Source organism: Chionomys nivalis, chromosome 2 (genome assembly GCF_950005125.1).
Source record: "Chionomys nivalis chromosome 2, mChiNiv1.1, whole genome shotgun sequence".
NCBI classification, from domain to species: Eukaryota; Metazoa; Chordata; class Mammalia; order Rodentia; family Cricetidae; genus Chionomys; species Chionomys nivalis.
The window spans coordinates 22,763,353-22,782,328 of NC_080087.1; the positions used below are offsets into that span (position 1 = coordinate 22,763,353).

The following is an 18,976-nucleotide window of genomic DNA, read 5'->3' on the forward strand; positions in this document are numbered from 1 at the left end:
TTGGGAGGAGGGGAGAGGAATGGGAAACGGGGAGCAGGTGGAAATTTTAATTAAAAAAAGAATAATAAAAATAAATAAATAAATAAAACCAGCCAATCACAAAGTAAAAAAAAAAGAGAATTTTCTAAAATAAAAATTAAACAAGTCTCCTTCACTTATATTCTCCTGTGAAGCCAATATATAATCCAAATTGAAAATAAGTAACATGGGTAATAAGTTTTTGTGGGCTTAAACTGAAACAGTTTTGTATGTGCCTGTTACCAAGAATAATCACGAATGTCTTAATTAATATAGACATTTGTGTAAGAAAAAGAAGCAGCTGAATCAAGCATATTTTTAAAACTACACAATGTGCATTGGCTCAGCAATAAATAGGTGTGGATAGAAATGCTCTGAGTTGGGTATTGGAGAAACATCTGGTAAAGTTGTAATCTGTAATAAATTGACATGCAAATCACAAACCCAGTGAACTCCAAACTCTCAGAGAAGGGGTTAGAGAAACAATACATGGCTTGTGCTAATAACTTGTTGTTCAGGAAAAACAAAATACTGGAGTTGCGATCAAAATTAAAAAGAAATATTTCCTACCCCAAAAGGCAAAATATAAAATTCACAGACTTTGAGTGGAAAAGGCCAAGTTGAACTCCGTTGTGCAGGCAAAGATCAAACTAAAGGCAGATCTTTAAAGCTAGAAAAAACTTACTATTGGATTAAGATAACTTGATGTGAGTTTAAACTACAAGAAAGGTGTGTGTCTTAGCCCAACTGGATAAAAGAATCTACAATAAGGCAAGGTTTAGAGATGGATAGACAAAGACATTGAAAAAAAAAAGCAATTTGTCTTAAGAACCATACTTTACAAAGAGCTGTGGGTAAAATTCCTAACATGATGTGTAGATTGAAATCAAATAGATAAATAAGACACCAGAAAAAAATATTGTAGCAAAGCACCAGGACAAGAGTAAAAGAGAATACCATTGATTGAGGTTTAAATCAATCCCGGAACTGCCAGCCATCTGTAAAAAGAAAGAGGGCATAGAAAGCCATTTGGGCCTGAAGAGAAGTTGTGCTCTCCAATTCTGATTTTTTACAGGTGTCTACAAAAGATACCAGAAAAAGGAAAATCTTCCAGAGAACCACAAATAACAAGCAACAAGGGAGTTATTCCTAGGAAGGGCAACAGGGTCTTTGCAAGAAGTAGAGAGCTTTCTCAGCCTAGTTCTGCAGGAAGGTGAAATTGCTCTGACCCAGAAAACTCCTGCTGCATGACTTCCATGATTTCTTTCAAAATAAGAATATTCATTGAAGTTATCCTGTTTGATTTTGGGTAGTGTATATATGGGATGATGAGAGAAAGTTAATATCTTAAATTCCTATATCACTATATTAAAATGACATTGTTAGAAACTGTCGGTCATGAGATTATTATTCCGTATTATGCAAGAATTTTGAGTGCACGGTGAACATGTTTGATCAAGCATATGCTTTTCTTTAATATTTTCTTGGATAATGGATATCTTTAATATATCTCTTCCACTAGAGTATATAATATTATTGTAGCTCCTTCACATAAAATAAAACTTCCTGTGGAATGTGATGCTGTGTGGTAAATTTTTAATACAAACATTTTAATCAATACCTTCCATTTCATTTCCATTATAACCAGTAATCTCACAGATCATGAAGTCTTCATCAGACAATAATCAACTTTATATGGAAAAACAAAAATCCCAGGATAGCCAAAACAATCTTATACAATAAAGGATCGTCTGGAGGCATTACCATCCCTAACTTCAAACTCTATTGCAGAGATACAGTATTGAAAACAGCTTGATATTGGCATAAAAACAGAGAAGTCGACAAATGGAATCGAATAGAAGACCCAGACTTTAACCCACAAATCTATGAACACCTGATTTTCGATAAAGGAGCTAAAAGTATACAATGGAAAAAAGAGAGCATCTTCAACAAATTGTGCTGGCAAAACTGGATGTCAATCTGTAGAAGAATGAAAATAGATCCATATCTATCACCATGCTCAAAACTCAAGTCCAAATGGATTAAAGACCTCAATATCAGTCTGAACACACTGAACCTGATAGAAGAGAAGTGGAAAGTACTCTACAACACATGGGCACAGGAGACCACTTCCTACGTATAATCCCAGCAGCACAGACATTAAGGGCATCATTGAATAAATGGGACCTCCTGAGACTGAGAAGCTTCTGTAAAGCAAAGGACACTGTCACTAAGACAGAAAGGCAATCCACTGACTGGGAGAAGATCTTCACCAACCCCGCAACTGACAAAGGTCTGATCTCCAAAATATATAAAGAACTCAAGAAACTAGACCGTGAAAGGCTAATCAACCCAATTATAAAATGGGGCACTGAGATGAACAGAGAATTCTCAACAGAAGAAGTTCAAATGGTCAAAAGACACTTAAGGTCATACTCAACTTCCTTAGCAATCAGGGAAATGCAAATCAAGACAACTTTAAGATACCATCTTACACCTGTCAGAATGGCTAAAATCAAAAACACCAATGATAGCCTTTGCTGGAGAGGTTGTGGAGAAAGGGGTACACACATCCATTGCTGGTTGGTGGGAATGCAAACTTGTGCAACCACTTTGGAAAGCAGTGTGGCAGTTTCTCAGGAAATTCGGGATCAACCTACCTCTGGACCCAGCAATACCACTCTTGGGAATATACCCAAGAGATGCCTTATCATACAACAAAATATATGCTCAACTATGTTCATAGCAGCATTGTTTGTAATAGCCAGAACCTGGAAACAACCTAGATGCCCTTCAATGGAAGAATGGATGAAGAAAGTATGAAATATATACATATTAGAGTACTACTCAGCAGTGAAAAACAATGACTTCTTGAATTTTGCATGCAAATGGATGGAAATAGAAAACACCATCCTGAGTGAGGTAAGCCAGACCCAAAAAGAGGAACATGGGATGTACTCACTCATATTTGGTTTCTAGCAATAAATAAAAGACATTGAGTCTATAATTTGTGATCCTAGAGAAACTAAATAAGAAGGTAAACCCAAAGAAAAATATATAGGCATCCTCCTGAATATTAAACTTCATCAGGCGATGAGAGGAGACAGAGACCCACATTGGAGCACCAGACTGAAATCTCAAGGTCCAAATCAGGAGCAGAAGGAGAGAGAGCACGAGCAAGAAACTCAGGACCGCGAGGGGTGCACCCACACACTGAGACAATGGAGATGTTCTATCGGGAACTCACCAAGGCCAGCTGGACTGGCTCTGAAAAAGCATGGGATAAAACCGAACTCACTGAACATAGTGGACAATGAGGACTACTGAGAACTCAAGAACAATGGCAATGGGTTTTTGATCCTACTGCACATACTGGCTTTGTGGGAGCCTAGGCAGTTTGGATGCTCACCTTACTAGACCTGGATGGAGGTGGGTGGTCCTTGGACTTCCCACAGGGCAGGGAACCCTGATTGCTCTTCGGGCTGATGAGGGAGGGAGACTTAATTGGGGGGAGGGGAGGGAAATGGGAGGTGGTGGTGGGGAGGAGGCAGAAATCTTTAATAAATAAATTAATTAATTAATTTTAAAAAAAGAAGTCTTCATCAAGCAATTACTCTTGATGAGGAGAGCATTAAGCAGAAAACCCATAAACATGAGATGCTGTATAACATAAGGAATAAAGAAATCTTTATTTCTAGGCCATTAAGGTGGCATTGTTGCTTGCTATTACACCACATAGCCAATATGAATAGATAGAATATATAGCTATAGGTAACAAGCACTTTGTTTACCATAAGACTCAATAAAGATTTGATTAATGTAAATGAATTCACACAGACATTTGAGTGTTAGGTAGCAAAACTCAATCAAGGAAGATGCTGTTTAGTAGAGTCTTATAATGTAGGAGGGTCTTCTGTCTATGTGTTGCTTTCATTGGTTAATAAAAAAACTGCCTTGGCCTTTTTATAGGACAGCAGCTTAGATAGGTGGAGTAGACAGAACAGAATGCTGGGAGAAAGAAGCAGAGTCAGACAGATGCCATGGCTCTTCCACCCGAGATGGACATAGATTAGGATCTTTCCAGGAAAGCCACCACCTCATGGTGCTACACAGACTATTAGAAATGGATTAACCAAGATGTGAAAATTAGCCACTAAGAGGCTAGAACTAATGGGCCAGACAATATTTAAATGAATACAGTTTCTGTGTTATTATTTTCAGGGCTAAGCTAGCCCATGCAGGAATGGGGCGGGATGAAAAGCAGGCCTGCTCGCCTCATCACTACAGTCTTACAACATTTGGTGCAATACAATTCAGATAATTCCCACATGGGTAATCAAAAGACAGTAAAGAGATGTCAGTACACAATTGCAAGATTTCTCAGTAAGCAGAACAATAGACAATCTCAGAAAGTAATGAATTTTCCATCCAGCAAAAACAAAAGTAGAATAAACATTTTTAAAAAATAAGAGAGTTTTTGTTTTGAAAGTGAACTTGAGTGAAATGACCTTTACTTTTCTTTTCCTGATTTAAAAATATGGGACCATAACTATCTCCCCTCCTGTCTCTTGAAACTGATTTCAAACAAGATCAGTGGGAGCTAAGTGCCAGGACTAAACTCAAGATATATGATAATCCTGTTCAACAATTTTTATCTTCTGTCAAGTGATTTTTGATGACCAGAGTGACCCATTTTAATATGAATTCTTGGCTAAAGCCAGTATGTTCCAGGACCTACATTTACAATGCTTCAGGGTTCTCAGTGGGGAGAAGACCTATTTAATTGACCAGTCCAACTGTGATGTACACGTTCCATGGCCTGATTATTATCGCACTTTCCAAGATGCATCCTCTCATTTTTTTTTAGCTGTGTTCCTATCTTTACAGAAGCTTGGACACACTTAGTATATAAGTGAGTGAAAGAAGCCAGGCAAGACACTAGAATTACCTAGATCAGGAATCAGGCTCAAGAGAGAAATGTACAGTAATTAGTCAGCCCCAGTCTATGCAATCAGCCAAAACACACAGGTTTAAATAACAATCATAGAATTTCTTCAGAAAAGCACAGCGAACATGATCACAGTGAGAGGAATGGGAAAAGGTCATGAAGACCATCAATCTTGGGCCTTAAATAGACAGGAACTGAAATTTAAGGAGGTGATGAAGGGCATGGGACTGTGTTCCCACTCAGCTTCTAGTAGATAATTCCAAGACCAGCTACCACCACTTTTACTGTCACTACCTAATATCATATCTCCTCTCCATCTGTCACTTTACCCAACCATCAGAACACTCTTAAGAGATAGGACAGAAAATAGCAGTTGTTTCCCCCAAAATCCATTTTCCATCTGTTATATAACAGTTGCTGGTTATGCTCATGACCTCTTAAAAAATGGACAGAGTTTTCAACCACTCATGGAGATAAATGTGGCATTTTTGTAAATCTCTTATCAATGTTGTATAACAAATAACTCATTGTAGTCATTTGTCCTCTTACATAAAGACCCTTGGCTGTGTGCAGATCCACAGTAGAGTGCTTGCCTAGCATGAGAAAGGACTTGGGCTCTAGCCACCTCTTTAAAAGAAGGAAGAAAATGAAGAGGAGAGACAGGAGAAGAAGGAGTAGGAGGGGATGATAAGGGAATATTTACTTTACTTCTTTTGTCTTTCCAATGACAAGAACATTTGAAATGTAGCTATGTACTATTGAACCTTGAAAATAAGAACATCAGATGAACCTGAAATGGAAAGGAACCAAAATCTTTAGACCCCATGGATCAATGATTCCTCTAAGTGTTTGTCTTAGCTAGGGTTTCTATTGCTGTGAAGAGACACCATTACCACAGCAACTCTTACAAATAAAAACTGGATGGCTCACTTGCAGTTTCAAAGGTTCAGTCTATTATCATCATGGCAGGGAGCATGCTGGCATGTGGGCAGACATGGTGCTGGCAAAGTAACTGAAAGTCCTACATCTTGCACGCAACCGGCAATAGACTCTGTATGTCACACTCAGCACAGCTTGAGTAAAAGAGACCTCAAAACCTGCCCCCACAGTGACACACTTCCTCCAACAAGGCCACATCTACTTCTATAAGGCCACACTTCCTAATAAAGACACTTCCTTTTAGTTCATGGGTGCCTATTACATTCAAATCACCACAATGCTTACATATTTCAGTTTTAGCTTCTTTTTTTTTAAACACTGGCTGATGGGGGAGAGTCTTCGGTTTTGTGTTAATTTCATTGGTTAAATAAAGAGACTGCCTTGGCCCTTTAATAGGACAAAAAATTAGGTAGGAGGAGTAGATTAAACAGACTGCTGGGAGAAAGAAGCCGAGTAAGGCAGTCGCCATGATTCTCCCACCTGACACAGACACAGGTTAAGATCTTTGCTGGTAAGCCACACCTCGTGGTGATACACATATTATTAAATATGGGTTAAAGCATGATGTGAGAATTAGCCAATAAGAGGCTAGAACTAATGGACCAGGCAGTGTTTAAAAGAATACAATTTGTGTGTTGTTATTTCGGGTAAAGCTAGCCATGCCAGAGCTGGGCGGTAAGAAGCAGCCCGCCTCTCCTCACTACAACTGGCTTTTTGAGATGGTCTCAATCTGAAGCCCAGGCTAGCCTAGAACACATTTTATGGTACAGACTGGCCTCAACTTCACAAAAGTCTTCCTGTCTCAGCTTTTCAAATTCTGCAATTGCAGGCTATGTCTCTATGCCTGTCTATCATTTTTCTGGAAATTAAACTCAAACCCCTATTAATAGGGCAAAACAAGTGACTCTATTACTAGTTTTATGAGGAAATGCTGATGACTGCTTTGTCTAGGATACCCATTTGGTCACTGCCTCTCTTCTCCGGGAAGAGACTGAGTGGAGCAATTGACTGGGTAAATAGTACATATGACTTGGTGCATGCTGTGAACTATCAAGTCTCATTTTAGTCAGGAAAAAATGAATCGCAAATATTCAGTGCAAGAGAAGGTCCTCTGTTTTGGTACCCTAAAAGTCTTCTCTTGAGAAAATAACCTACATGGATAATGTAGAAGTTCACAACACATGTGTGTCAAATCTGCTGAGTATTGTACTTTAAGAACATTGAAAAGGCAAAGACATTGTTATCACTGCAGTTCTGCCTGCTCTCCTTACACAGGATGTAAACGAATGATTTTTGAAGCTGATTTCCAACTCAGACAATGTTGCACGTACAGCTGTAAGCAGCTTAGGGGAACTGAGGGATGAAATTAGCTCATTTCTTGCAATCAAGACAAATTCAAAAGGAGGATGCGTTTTCTCCACCTGTCATGTGGGAATTCTCCCAAGGAGAACTCTAGAAGCCATCTTCACAGGCACAAACACTCAAAGAGGAGGCAGCTCTCTCATCATCAAGCATATTGTTTGTCTTACTTACCAATGAAACAAGTGAGCTTGCAAATCCTGGGCAGCCAAACTTCATGGCTTACCAAACAATTTCCAATATGGATCCTAAAGTGAGCCATGAATGAAAAGATTCCAACTCAACTCGAAGAGCAAAAGTGATCAATAATTTTCATATCATGTCCAATCAGATTTCTTTATTTTCAATACAATGAGAGTTTATTGGGTAAATTGTGAAAATACTTGACATAATCTTCCACAACACATACTAAAATGTTCTTTTGTTTGTCTATTCTTTGAGAATTTCATACATGTATATAAAGTATATTGATAAGAATAATGATCACAATGTATGGTAGGTCTAAAAGAGCTAGTTCTTGTCAATCACTGTCCTTTTAATAACTTTTATCATATTTTCTTTTTTTTAACTGAAATTATTCTTTGACAACATTTTATGCATATCTAATCCATTCTGATTTCTCTCATTCCTACTCTCTCACTCATCTTCCCCTCTCTCCCCATTTACCTGCATCCTTCTTTTCTACCAATATCCCTCCCACATTCAAGTCTTTCTGATATGTTTGTGTCATGAGTTTTACTAGGACTTTATGTGAGACTCTAGCATTAGAGTCTGGTGGACATACCAGTGGGCACATAACCAAAGATAACAGTTCCTCCTTTTGAGGATTTTATCATCAACCCACAGTTGAGCAGTAAGAAGTAGATTCCCATTAGTCACTGCCTGGTACATGACTATTAACTGGACTGTCTTATGATGTGGGATTCCAGTCTGTATGCTATGAATACCACTGGTTAATAAAGGACTGCTTTGAGCCCATAGCAGAGCAGGCCAGAAAGAGCTAGGCTGGGAAAACTAAAGTGAATGCTGGGAGATAGAAGAGTGGAGTCAGAGAGAAGCCATGGAACCTCCACCAGAGTCAGACATGCCGAAACTTTGCTGGTAAGCCACTAACACATGGCAATACACGGATTAATGGAGATGGGTTAAATTAATATGAAAGAGTTAGCCAATAAGAAGCTAGGGCTAATGGGCCAAGCAGTGATTTCAATAATATGGATTCTGTGTGATTATTTTGGGGCTGAGCAACCAGGAACCAACAAATTGCCTCCCTCCTACAGTCTTATGCAGGCCTGATGCAAGTAATCACATCTGCTGTGAGTTGATAATTACATTGGTTGTGTTGTATCTAGATAATGAGATTTCACTTCCCTTCTTCCTATCTTCTAGCTCTCATTCTTTACAAACCCTCTTCCACAGTGTTCCCTGAGTCCTAAAGAGGGAAATATAAATGACTTGTTTGCAGCTGAGCCCCATCCATCATTTATTTTCACATCTTGGGTAGTCATGTATCTGTATTCACCATCTTTCACTGCAAATAGAAATTCTACTGCTAAAGGGTTGAGAGTATCCTTTGTCTAAGAGTATAAAGATAGACATTTAAAAGGCAGAATTGTTTATTTAGCTTAATACTAGTACTAAGTTTTCTTATGTGACCCATGACCTTCTAAGTCATGAGGTTTTGCTAGCCTTACAGAACCAAGTGCAGGATCCCTTCTGTGGATGGAACCCAAATCCAATCAGAGTGGTTAATTACCCCCAAAACAATCATGCCACTATTGAACCCAGAAGCACATCTTAACTGGTAAATTGTTATTGTTATGGAAATTCAATCATTTCAATGCTTAGTTAAGATCCTTGATGTCCTTTCTCCCCCAGCAGTCTCAACAGCATCTCCTAGCCGTTTGAAAGCTAGCCCCCAGAGAATATGCTTCCAGCTCAATTCCAGCTTGATTCCTCCATACCTTACAACCATGGCATATGGTGTTTTCAGCAACACAGTCTTATCATGTACACTAATAGGCAAATAAGCAGAAAGGCAAGAGTCTAAATTATTTGGGGGATCTATGGAACCTCTCTGACCAACAGCTTCCATGGAGGTTCTATCCCTGTCCTGGAATGTTTTAGCACATTTTTCTTTTAATGATCACTTTGCTTTTGTTAAACCCAGATAGCTAAATCACTATGTGTTCTAAGAACAATATTTTGCATTATAATATTAATCTTTTGTTATATTCCTAGCTTCCAGGTTTTGGTTAATAATCCCCTAATGAGAACTTATCAAATATTGATTTTCACTATCAATTATTCTGACCTAAACTGCATCTATGAACTCTTCTCTTCTGATACTGGATTCAACATTTAATTTTCAGCACTCTTTGATGAAAAAATGGCAAAAACTATTTCATTTGAAGCTTGATATCTTGAGTCAATCTATGATTTTCTGATATTCTCCCACAACTCAACTTTTACTAAATTTCTCCTTTTAAAGTTACCAAACAGAAATATATGAAGTGACTACTATGTACTAAATGCTGTAGACACAGAACATAAGCGTAATCGCAGAAGAGCAAACTTATCCACAGTGATGAGTCAAGAATATCCACCTCCCTTTTACATTTCTCACTTTAAAACTGGAAGCTATTTGTGGATTTATTTTTTTCTTAATCTTGGATATGTTCATATGTTAAACATGAGGACATAAGACATATTTTATTTGTGAACTAAAGTCACCATACAAGCTTGATTATTCAGTACCCCAGACACTTCATTTCCCATCATTACTATTTGACGAGTTTGGAAAATTATTTTGTTTTGTTTTGGTTTTGGTTTTTTTTTAAGAGGTGGCAAGTTATGTGTGAACATTTCAAGTTTCTTTCTAAGCTCATTTTGTATTCACTGCAATCTCTCACTGCGGTGCATTTGTTATCCATGAACACCACACGTCTATTTATGTACGTGAGGTGTGTTGTTGCCAGTTCTCCGTGCTTGATGGACAGTGAAAAGACTACCATCCCTGTCTGGGTTTAAAAGCTCTTCAGCAGATTACAATTATTCATGTCATAATCATGAGTTTATAGAGTGCTATCAAATTGGGGGTTGTTAACAGTTTGAGTTTTGTTCCTCAATATAACAATATTAAGGGTTGATTGGGGCTTCATGAAACATTCGAATCATACAAAAAATGTCTTCATGAATAAGTTAAACGTTCTTGAGAGACTGGGTAAGAACACTCAACTAAATTACTTCTCCCAGGAGTATATTATTCTTAAGACAGCGGGATCTGATCAAAAGAGTCTACAACCCTTCTTTATGTGTTCTTCCTGCACAAAAGCATGTCCAGATCTGTTTATCTGCCATGGTATGATACAGAATGAGGTCTAATCAGATATTAAACTGATGCTAACAGTTCTCTTGGACATCATCTGCAAGCAAAACCAAAGTTCTTTTTCTTTATAAATTACTTAGAGTGGGATATTTTGCTTTACCAACATAAAAAATACAAAGCTAACCCTGAGAATTGAAGTGTTTCAATAATGATAAATGAAAACATAGATGCCATTTTGAAACTGGGTAACCAGAGGTTGGGAGAGTTTAAAGAAGTGGAGTAGAAGTATCCTATCATGACGTTATGAGTGAATCTGGAAATTTGAAGGCAAATGGATGAAACTAGAAAAAAAAATCATCCTGAGTGAGGTAACCCGTCTGGGTTACCTCACTCATAAATGGATATTAATGGTAACTCAAGTAAAGGATAACCATGCTTATAATCCACCGACTCACAGAGGTAACAAGGAGAACCCAAGAGGGGATGCATGGATATCCTTGAAAAGGGAAAATAGAAGAGATTTTGTGGGTGAACTGTGGGAGGGTGGGCATGGCAACTTAAAAGATTGAGTTGGGTGGGTGGAGGGGGCAGTGGTGAGAGAGATGACTGGAAAGGGGGGAGGCTTTACAGAGTCAAGTAGAAGCCTGATGCAAGGGGAACTTCCAGTAGTCTACAAGGATGGCCCCAGGATCTAAAACTTCTGGCAAGAGTAGTGGCGCACCCCAAGCTGGCCATCCCTTATGATCAAACTGGTTACTATCCCTGTTGTCCTTAGAGAACCTTCATCCAGTGACTGATAGAGACAGATTCAGAGACCCAGGCCAAACGCTGTGCCAAGCTCAGGAAATCCTGCCAAGGAGAGGGTAAAAGGATTATAGGAAATGAGGGTGGGGTGTTAGGAGCATCTCAGGAAAACTGACAGAAATCACTGGTCTGGGTTATGGAAACTCACAGATTCTGAACCAACAACCAGGGAGCCTACATGGGACCGACCTGCATGGGGCTTTCTGCATATGTTACAGTTGTGTAGATTGGTCTATCCATGGGACTCCCAGAAATGGGAGCAGGGACTGTTCCTGGTGCTTTGACTTGCTCTTGGGAACCCATTCTCATGCTGGATTGCCTTGACCAGTCTAAATACAAGGGGTCATGCTTGGTCTTATGGCAGCTTGGTATACCATGCTTTGCTGAAGCCCATGGGAAACTGTCCCTTTTCTGAATGATTATAAAGGAGTGCATATGGGGGTGGAGGGCACTGCCACTAAACACTTATTTGGTGCTTGTGAGCAGCCAGCAGCCTGCTTCTTGGTGATGACATGGCTCTAGAAACTTTGCAGAGTTGTGGCAATAAATGTGGCTTCTGCCAATATTTCCATCATGAAGTTAGCCTCTCAAGAAGTCAAGGAATGGGGCAGAGCCAGCTGCCAAAGCCACAGCTTTAATCCTAACCATGCCACTTAGCAGATAAAAACTCATGTGGTCAGAAAAAGATGTATACAGTAAAGATTGATTCAGATTTTTAAAAATGTCTAAACAGTTTTCAGCATAGGCTTCAGAGAGAAAAGAAAAGGGACGTGAAAAGTTCTTAAAAAAAGAAATAGAGTAAGAAAAGAGTCACGTAAAATGGAAAATACAGAGAGTTTGGATACTGTCAGTTACTGTGTTGTGTCTGAATTGTTTGACTGCTGAGGAAGGAACAATAGTTGAACAGCTGCTAAAAGACATTTGGTTATAAATGCTGCTGAATTAATCCAACCTATATATTTTGAAACTGCCTTGACTTTAAAATTTAAGTCAAAAGATATGTTACTTTGGAGAAAAAGTTTTGCTTTTGTTTCCACAAGAAACGAGAGACTGTGGGTTCATTCTGGGTTAAGAAAAATAAGGACTGATCCAGGAAGGCCCATTGAAAAATCTCCAATGGAAACGGATGCCCCAGAGGATCCAACATTTCAGAGCACCTTTGTTGCAGTTTCCTCTTAGTTCTATATCCAGATCAGCCTCAAGACCGTTAGCTGAGATAACTGAGCCTCACAGAACACTCCAGTCAGGACTTAGACCATAATCCTAATTTTTCTTTTTTTTTTGTCATGGGAAAAATGTTTATTTTGAAATTATTTTAGTTTAGATGCAAAACCTCTTGGGGAGGCAAAAAGGAAAGGAAAACACAAAGTATACAGGCAACTTTTTACTTCATAAGCTTCTCACACCCTCATTTGCTCCTAGTTCCCGCGAAGAGAAAGCATTCAGCCACCCACAATAATGTTATTAATAGGGATATGGATCAGTTTCACAAAGAATCCAATGAATCCCATGATAGCAAATCCTATGGCTGTGGCCATGGCAATCTTCTGGAATTCTTTTCTGTCGGGCTTGGTGCATCTTTTAACCAGCCGAATTGAATCCTTTACGAACTGCCGACTTGGCTCAACAAACTGCATTACCTGATCCATGACTGATTGCGGGACGGTGGCTTGAGAAGGCAAAGACACGTAGCTTAGGAGAGGACTCAATCCTAATTTTTCTTTTGAGTTCCCATAAGATTACCAGAACCCCAATGAGCAGAAGTAACCCAGAAAAACTATGTCCACATTCCCCAAAAATGAATTAGGAATGTTTGCCTGTTTTAGAGTGTTTGTTACAAATTGTTATGGATAATGATCATGAAAAAAGCTAAACAAAGGAGATTAGATTCAGGGATCTTGTTTTGGAAAGAGAAAATGGGGAATGCTGTGGGATGATGCTCTTGTGCATTGTAAAGATTTGTCCCTCATATGAGTTTAACAGAATGCTGATTGGCCAGTAGCCAGGCAAGAAGTACAGTTGGGTAACTAGATTAAAAGAATTCTGGAAAGAGGAAAACCAGAGAGTCAGTCACCAGCCACACACAGAGGAGGCAAGATGAGAAAAGGTACCAACCATTGTGGCTAAATATAGACAATAATTATAAGTTAATTTCAGTCATAAAAGCAAATTAGTAATAAGTCTGAGCTAAAAGGCCAAACAGTTTATACTTAATATAAGCATCTGTGTGTTCTTTGGAATTGAAGGTCTGAAGGACAGGGAAGGACAGAAAGGTATTCTCTGACCTAGACACATTATCTGCTTCAACCTCCATGCACATCCCACACAGTAATAAGAAAATAAATTTTTTTAAAAGGTGGTTGTAAGCCAGGTGGTGGTGGTGCATGCCTCTAATCCCAGCACTCAGGAGGCAGAGGCAGGTGGATCTCTGGGAGTTTGAGGCCAGCCTGGTCTACAAGAGCTAGTTCTGGGACAGGCACCAAAGCTACAGAGAAACCCTGTTTCAAAAAACCAAAAAAAAAAAAAAAAAAAGTGGTTGTAGTAAAAACTAAGAAAACAAAGACACACGGGTATTCTGTGATAGCAACGAACTAGGTTCACAAAGTTCCTACAGCTAGGCTGGGGTTGGACTTCCTAATTTTATATATAGACATTACTGGAATGATTTCCTTTCAAAATGTTCATCAGAAGGGAGTTCTTTTCCAAAATGCAATTGAACTGCTTCAAGTCACAAATTTGAGCAATATTATTTTATAAAATCATTTGAAATATAAAGTATGGTATGTTAAATTGACAATTACTCTGTGGCCTGGAAACAGTAAATCACGAGATGCTAATAAAAGTCCTATGATGGAAACCGACTTTAATAATGTTGAAGTGAAGAAGAGGAGTGGGGGAGGGGGAGAGAGGCGGGAGGAGGGGGAGGGAAATGGGAGGCGGGGAGGAAGCAGAAAATCTTTTTTCAATAAAAAAATGTTTAAAAAATAATAATAATAATGTTGACGTGAACGGCATCTGGATGCTGTAGTCCATTCTGACTCAGATGTGGAATAAAAAGGAAGACGATCAAAGTTAAACACAATCTATTTGAGACAGAAACAGAGGAAACTCTTAGTCTTCTCTCAGATGTAACAGGAAGAAAAACTATGAGCTACTGCTCTCTCACAATGACTGTTATCTTACATTTGATTTCATGAAAACTCTAAGATCACATTTGCTTCGTGTACAAGCTTATCAGCTCTGATTTGAAAAGGAACTTGTAAGTCTAGTCTCATGATATAAAATAAGGGAAGGCTACTTTACCTCTTATCTGATTAAATAAACTGCAGCTTCACTTTTCATAATCAACCAAAGTATATTAATACTTCATTGGAAAAATCTGATGACTAACAAGAGCAGCAACAGAATCTATCAAAGTGATGATGTTATTGAAACCTATGGGTGGTCTATATCTGCTACTGGATAAACCACATAAAGTAAGTGATGTAGGATTTCCCTCTGTATGCTGTGATTACCATTAAGGGATAAAGAAATGTCTTTGGACCTATAGCAGGGCAGAAGTTAGGTAGGCAGGGAAAACTAAACTGAATGCTGGGAGAAAGAAGGAGTCAAGAGGGAAACCATGGAGCCTCTGTTGGAGACAGACATGCTGATACTTTGCTGTTAGGCCATGACCTCATGGTGATACACAGATTACTAGAAATGGGTTAAATTAGGATGTAAGAGCTAGCAAATATGAAGCTAGAGGTAGTGGGCCAAGCAGTGATTTAAATAATATGGTTTCTGTGTGATTATTTCAATTCTGGGCAGCTGGGATGAACAAGTGATCTTCCTTCAACAAATAACTATGTCCCATCACAATATTTGAAACATCATTTATAATCTAAGAGATGGCACAAAAACATGAATAACCTCTCATAAATTTTCTCAAAAACCCTTATAAGACCAAACAACAAAAAGAAGAAATATTGGGGTTCTAAATTTTAACTATGGGAATGATTTTTTCTCTTTGTGCAACTGAGTGAGCACAGTGTTCAGTCTATTAGCACTGCCAATCCCTTCCCCCAAAGGCTTAGCTTGGATCACAAGGCTACTCCTCTGCAAGTCCCTCTATGCCTTGATATATATATATATATATATCATGGTCAGTGCACATCAGTCATTGGGGACTGACATGGTCCTGCTCTCTTAGGTCTAGAGCACCCTGTTAGGCATTAGTTCCTTGCACATGAGAGTTGGTTTTATTTTCTTTGGTATACTTTATTGAGTCAGTCTCTACATTTGCAATTTTCCAATAGTGTATAGTCTACAGTCCATTCCATATCTGGATACCTTACTTCCAGGATGAGTCTGAATCTACTATTATTCACAAGATAGTCTTCAATCCCTACTTTCACTTCTATATCACCAGTCCTACATTGCACTATTCCACAGGTGGGCAATGGCTTTGAATTGAATTTTAGAGTTTATTATTACTGAGACTATCCTGGAAGTGCCAAGATAATATAGACAATGGAACAGCAGCAAGCTAGTCCAGAGCAGACATTCCTAATCATGAGTTTGTCTGCACATACAAATATTTGATGGCTATACAATCCCTTAAATAATAAAATAAATCATTTTAATATATAAAAAATAATGGCTTTGTGGGAGCCTAGGCAGTTTGGATGCTCACCTTACTAGACCTGGAAAGAGGTGAGAGGTCCTTGGACTTCCCACAGGGCAGGGAACCCTGACTGCTCTTTGGACTGATGAGGGAGGGGGACTTGATTGGGAGAGGGGGAGGGAAATGGGAGGCGGTGGCTGGGAGGAGGCAGAAATCTTTAATAATTAAATAAATAAATAAAATAAAATAAAAATAAGGGCCAGCCTGGGCTACATAAGGCACTCACTTGAGGTCAAAATAATAACTGAAAAAATTTGAATAAAGTAGGCTTATTGACACTAAGTATCAGAATTTGTTTATTGTGATAAATATACCTTACTAATATAAAATAATAATAACAAGGGGCACTGGAGCTGGGTATAGAAAGACTGTCTGTACTTCACTTCTGTAGCCTTCCACACCCCCAATAAATATGTTCTAAGAAATATATGAGAGTATCACACAAAAATGAAGGGTTCAGTAAGCCTATTAGAAAATACAACCTCAATGGTCTGATAAGGGACATTGTCTATATGGCCTTAAGAACAGGGTGTTGTCTTTTCACTATTTTTCACGTCCATAACTCTGCTTTAAATATACTTTTCAATAAAAGATAAGTAGCAAAAATGCATTGAATGAGAAAAGTCACTAAATAGTTGAATAATTATAGATATGTATAATTGCAAAAAAAATAATAAAGGAAGGGAATTCAGTTTTTGAAGCATCACTCAGAAGTAATGTAACAAAAGCATCAATGTCCTATTTGATTCCGTGCACGTGATGGTTGGTGTTGATTGCTAACTTGACAGAATCTAGAATCACCTGGTCAAAGAGCCTCTGAGCCTGCCTTGAGGAATTTCTTAAATTAACTGATACATGAAAACCCATCTTAATTATGGATGAGACCATTCCCTGGGTAGGCAATTCTGGACCAGATAAATAGAGAATTGGAGCAGAGCAGAAGTAAACATGTATTCACCTTCTGTTTTCTGATTGTAAATGCAATATGACTCCAAGATCCTGATGCCTTAACCTCCATGAAGGATTGTTGCATGAACTGTGAGACAGAATAAATATTTTCTCCTTTAAATGATTTTGTCAGCATATTTCATAACAGTAACCAAAACATTGTGGTAAAAAGATTGTGAGGATACAATGCCAGGGTCAGGTAATTGCCTAGTATGTGTGAGGCCTCAGGTTCCATCACCAGCACCAGAAAAATGAAAAGTTATAAACCTAGAATACTAGAAATTGAAGAATATTAGGTATATATGTATATACATAAATATGTATATATTGTGCAACATAAAAATTAAAGAATGCTATTTTAAAATCCAGATTGAGTAGCGTCCTGGAGAAAACACAATACATATGGTGTGGGAGGTTCTTCTGTCTATGTGTTGCTTGTATTGGTTAATGAATAAAAAAACTGCATTGGCCTGAAAGGCAGAACTTAGGTAGGTAGGGAAAATTGTACTGAATGCTGGGAGGAAGAAGGCAGAGTCGGGGGATGCCATGGAGCCACCGCAGCTGGATACAGATGTGCTGAAACTCTGCTGGTAGGCTGGTTAAATAAAGATGTAAGAGTTAGACAATAAGAAGTTAGAGCTAATGGGCCAAGTAGTGATTTAATTAATACAGTATCTGTGTGGTTTTTTTCAATTCTGGGTGGCCGGATGAACAAGCGGGCCCTCCTACTACAAATTGGCACCCAACGTGGTCTATTATATCCATGTAAAACTGAGTAAAGTTGGAAAGAAATTCTAGACACAAAAATACAGAGCTTAACACAGCTTCCTGCTGTTTGCTGGTGGCTTGCTGTAGCTTCTTTAAGAAAAATGTTCCTGATTCAGCCCTATCAGGAAAAAGAGCTGTAGCCATTTTAAAATGTGGGCTTTCTGGGCTGTACCACCAGCGTGACCTCTGATTATTTCCAGCTACAAAGCATTTGAGTAGGGTTTGTGAGCAGACTGCTATAGCTTGCTTAAGGTGGTGTGGACTGGCTGTGTCCTGGAAGTGGAGCAGTGCGAGTGAACGACTCCACCACCCTGGACTGGGCAGGGCAAGCAGCCACTGGTGTATTACCCAAGCAATGATGCAGCTTAAGTTTTTAAGAAGTGCTTAGTATTTTAAGAAGTGCTCCTGGACAGTGAAGAATTACAGATACACAGTAGGACAGAATCAGACATAAAAGACCTATAAATGGGTCATAGTGTTGAATAAACGTATGTAGGCTTGAAAGAAGAAAAAAAGAGTATAGAGAGTAAACAAAAAAGTTAAGGCTTTTTTTTCTAAAAAAAAAAGGGTAAAGTCTTTACAGAGACACCATACAGACAGTCATAGATTAAAGGACTAAAAATAATAAAATAAATATTAAAAGGTAATAGAGTAAAAACAAAACACGTAAAGATGAAAAATTCACAGAGAATCTGGATTAATATACATAATACAATTATGTATATTATTGTGTTTTCCTTGAATTTTTTTGACTGTGAAAGAGCTAAGTATAGAGAGACATTTTATTGTATGGGCTGCTAAACTAAACCAGCATGTATATGATATAGGTATCTTGACTTCAGAATTTGGGTCTAGGGATACTGTGCTTTGGAAAAGAGGTTATTCTTTTGTTTTCATGGAAGATGAGAACCTGTGTATTGCTTCTAGATCAATATGGTTTGATAGACCACATCCCCCTGAAAAGTTGCTGAGATAAAAATTATTTCATCCAACTGCTGACTGAGATGAACATAGCACACAGGACACACCATGAAAGGTCTGATTAACAGCACCCCCAATCAGCAGGAAGCAGTATGAACAAAACTATGCCCATATTCCCAAATTTTGTTTGTAAATGTTCTTTTACATTTAAAGGGGGATATGCTATAGAGATGAATACTTTGCATTGGTTTGGATCTTGGTTTATTGATACAAATTT

The 18,976-nt window shown here is 38.4% G+C and overlaps 2 protein-coding genes across 4 annotated transcripts in view; both read right to left on the reverse strand.

Moving 5' to 3' along the window:
* The window catches only part of Grm1 (glutamate metabotropic receptor 1), a 389,047-nt gene that overhangs the window by 230,548 nt on the left and 139,523 nt on the right, over positions 1-18,976 (reverse strand). The gene's annotated exons all lie outside the window — the stretch shown is intronic.
* Positions 12,754-13,045, reverse strand: LOC130869788 (protein transport protein Sec61 subunit gamma). Its single transcript, XM_057762225.1, has one exon. The coding sequence runs from the start codon at positions 13,043-13,045 to the stop codon at positions 12,839-12,841; it is 207 nt and encodes a 68-aa protein (XP_057618208.1). The 3' UTR covers positions 12,754-12,838.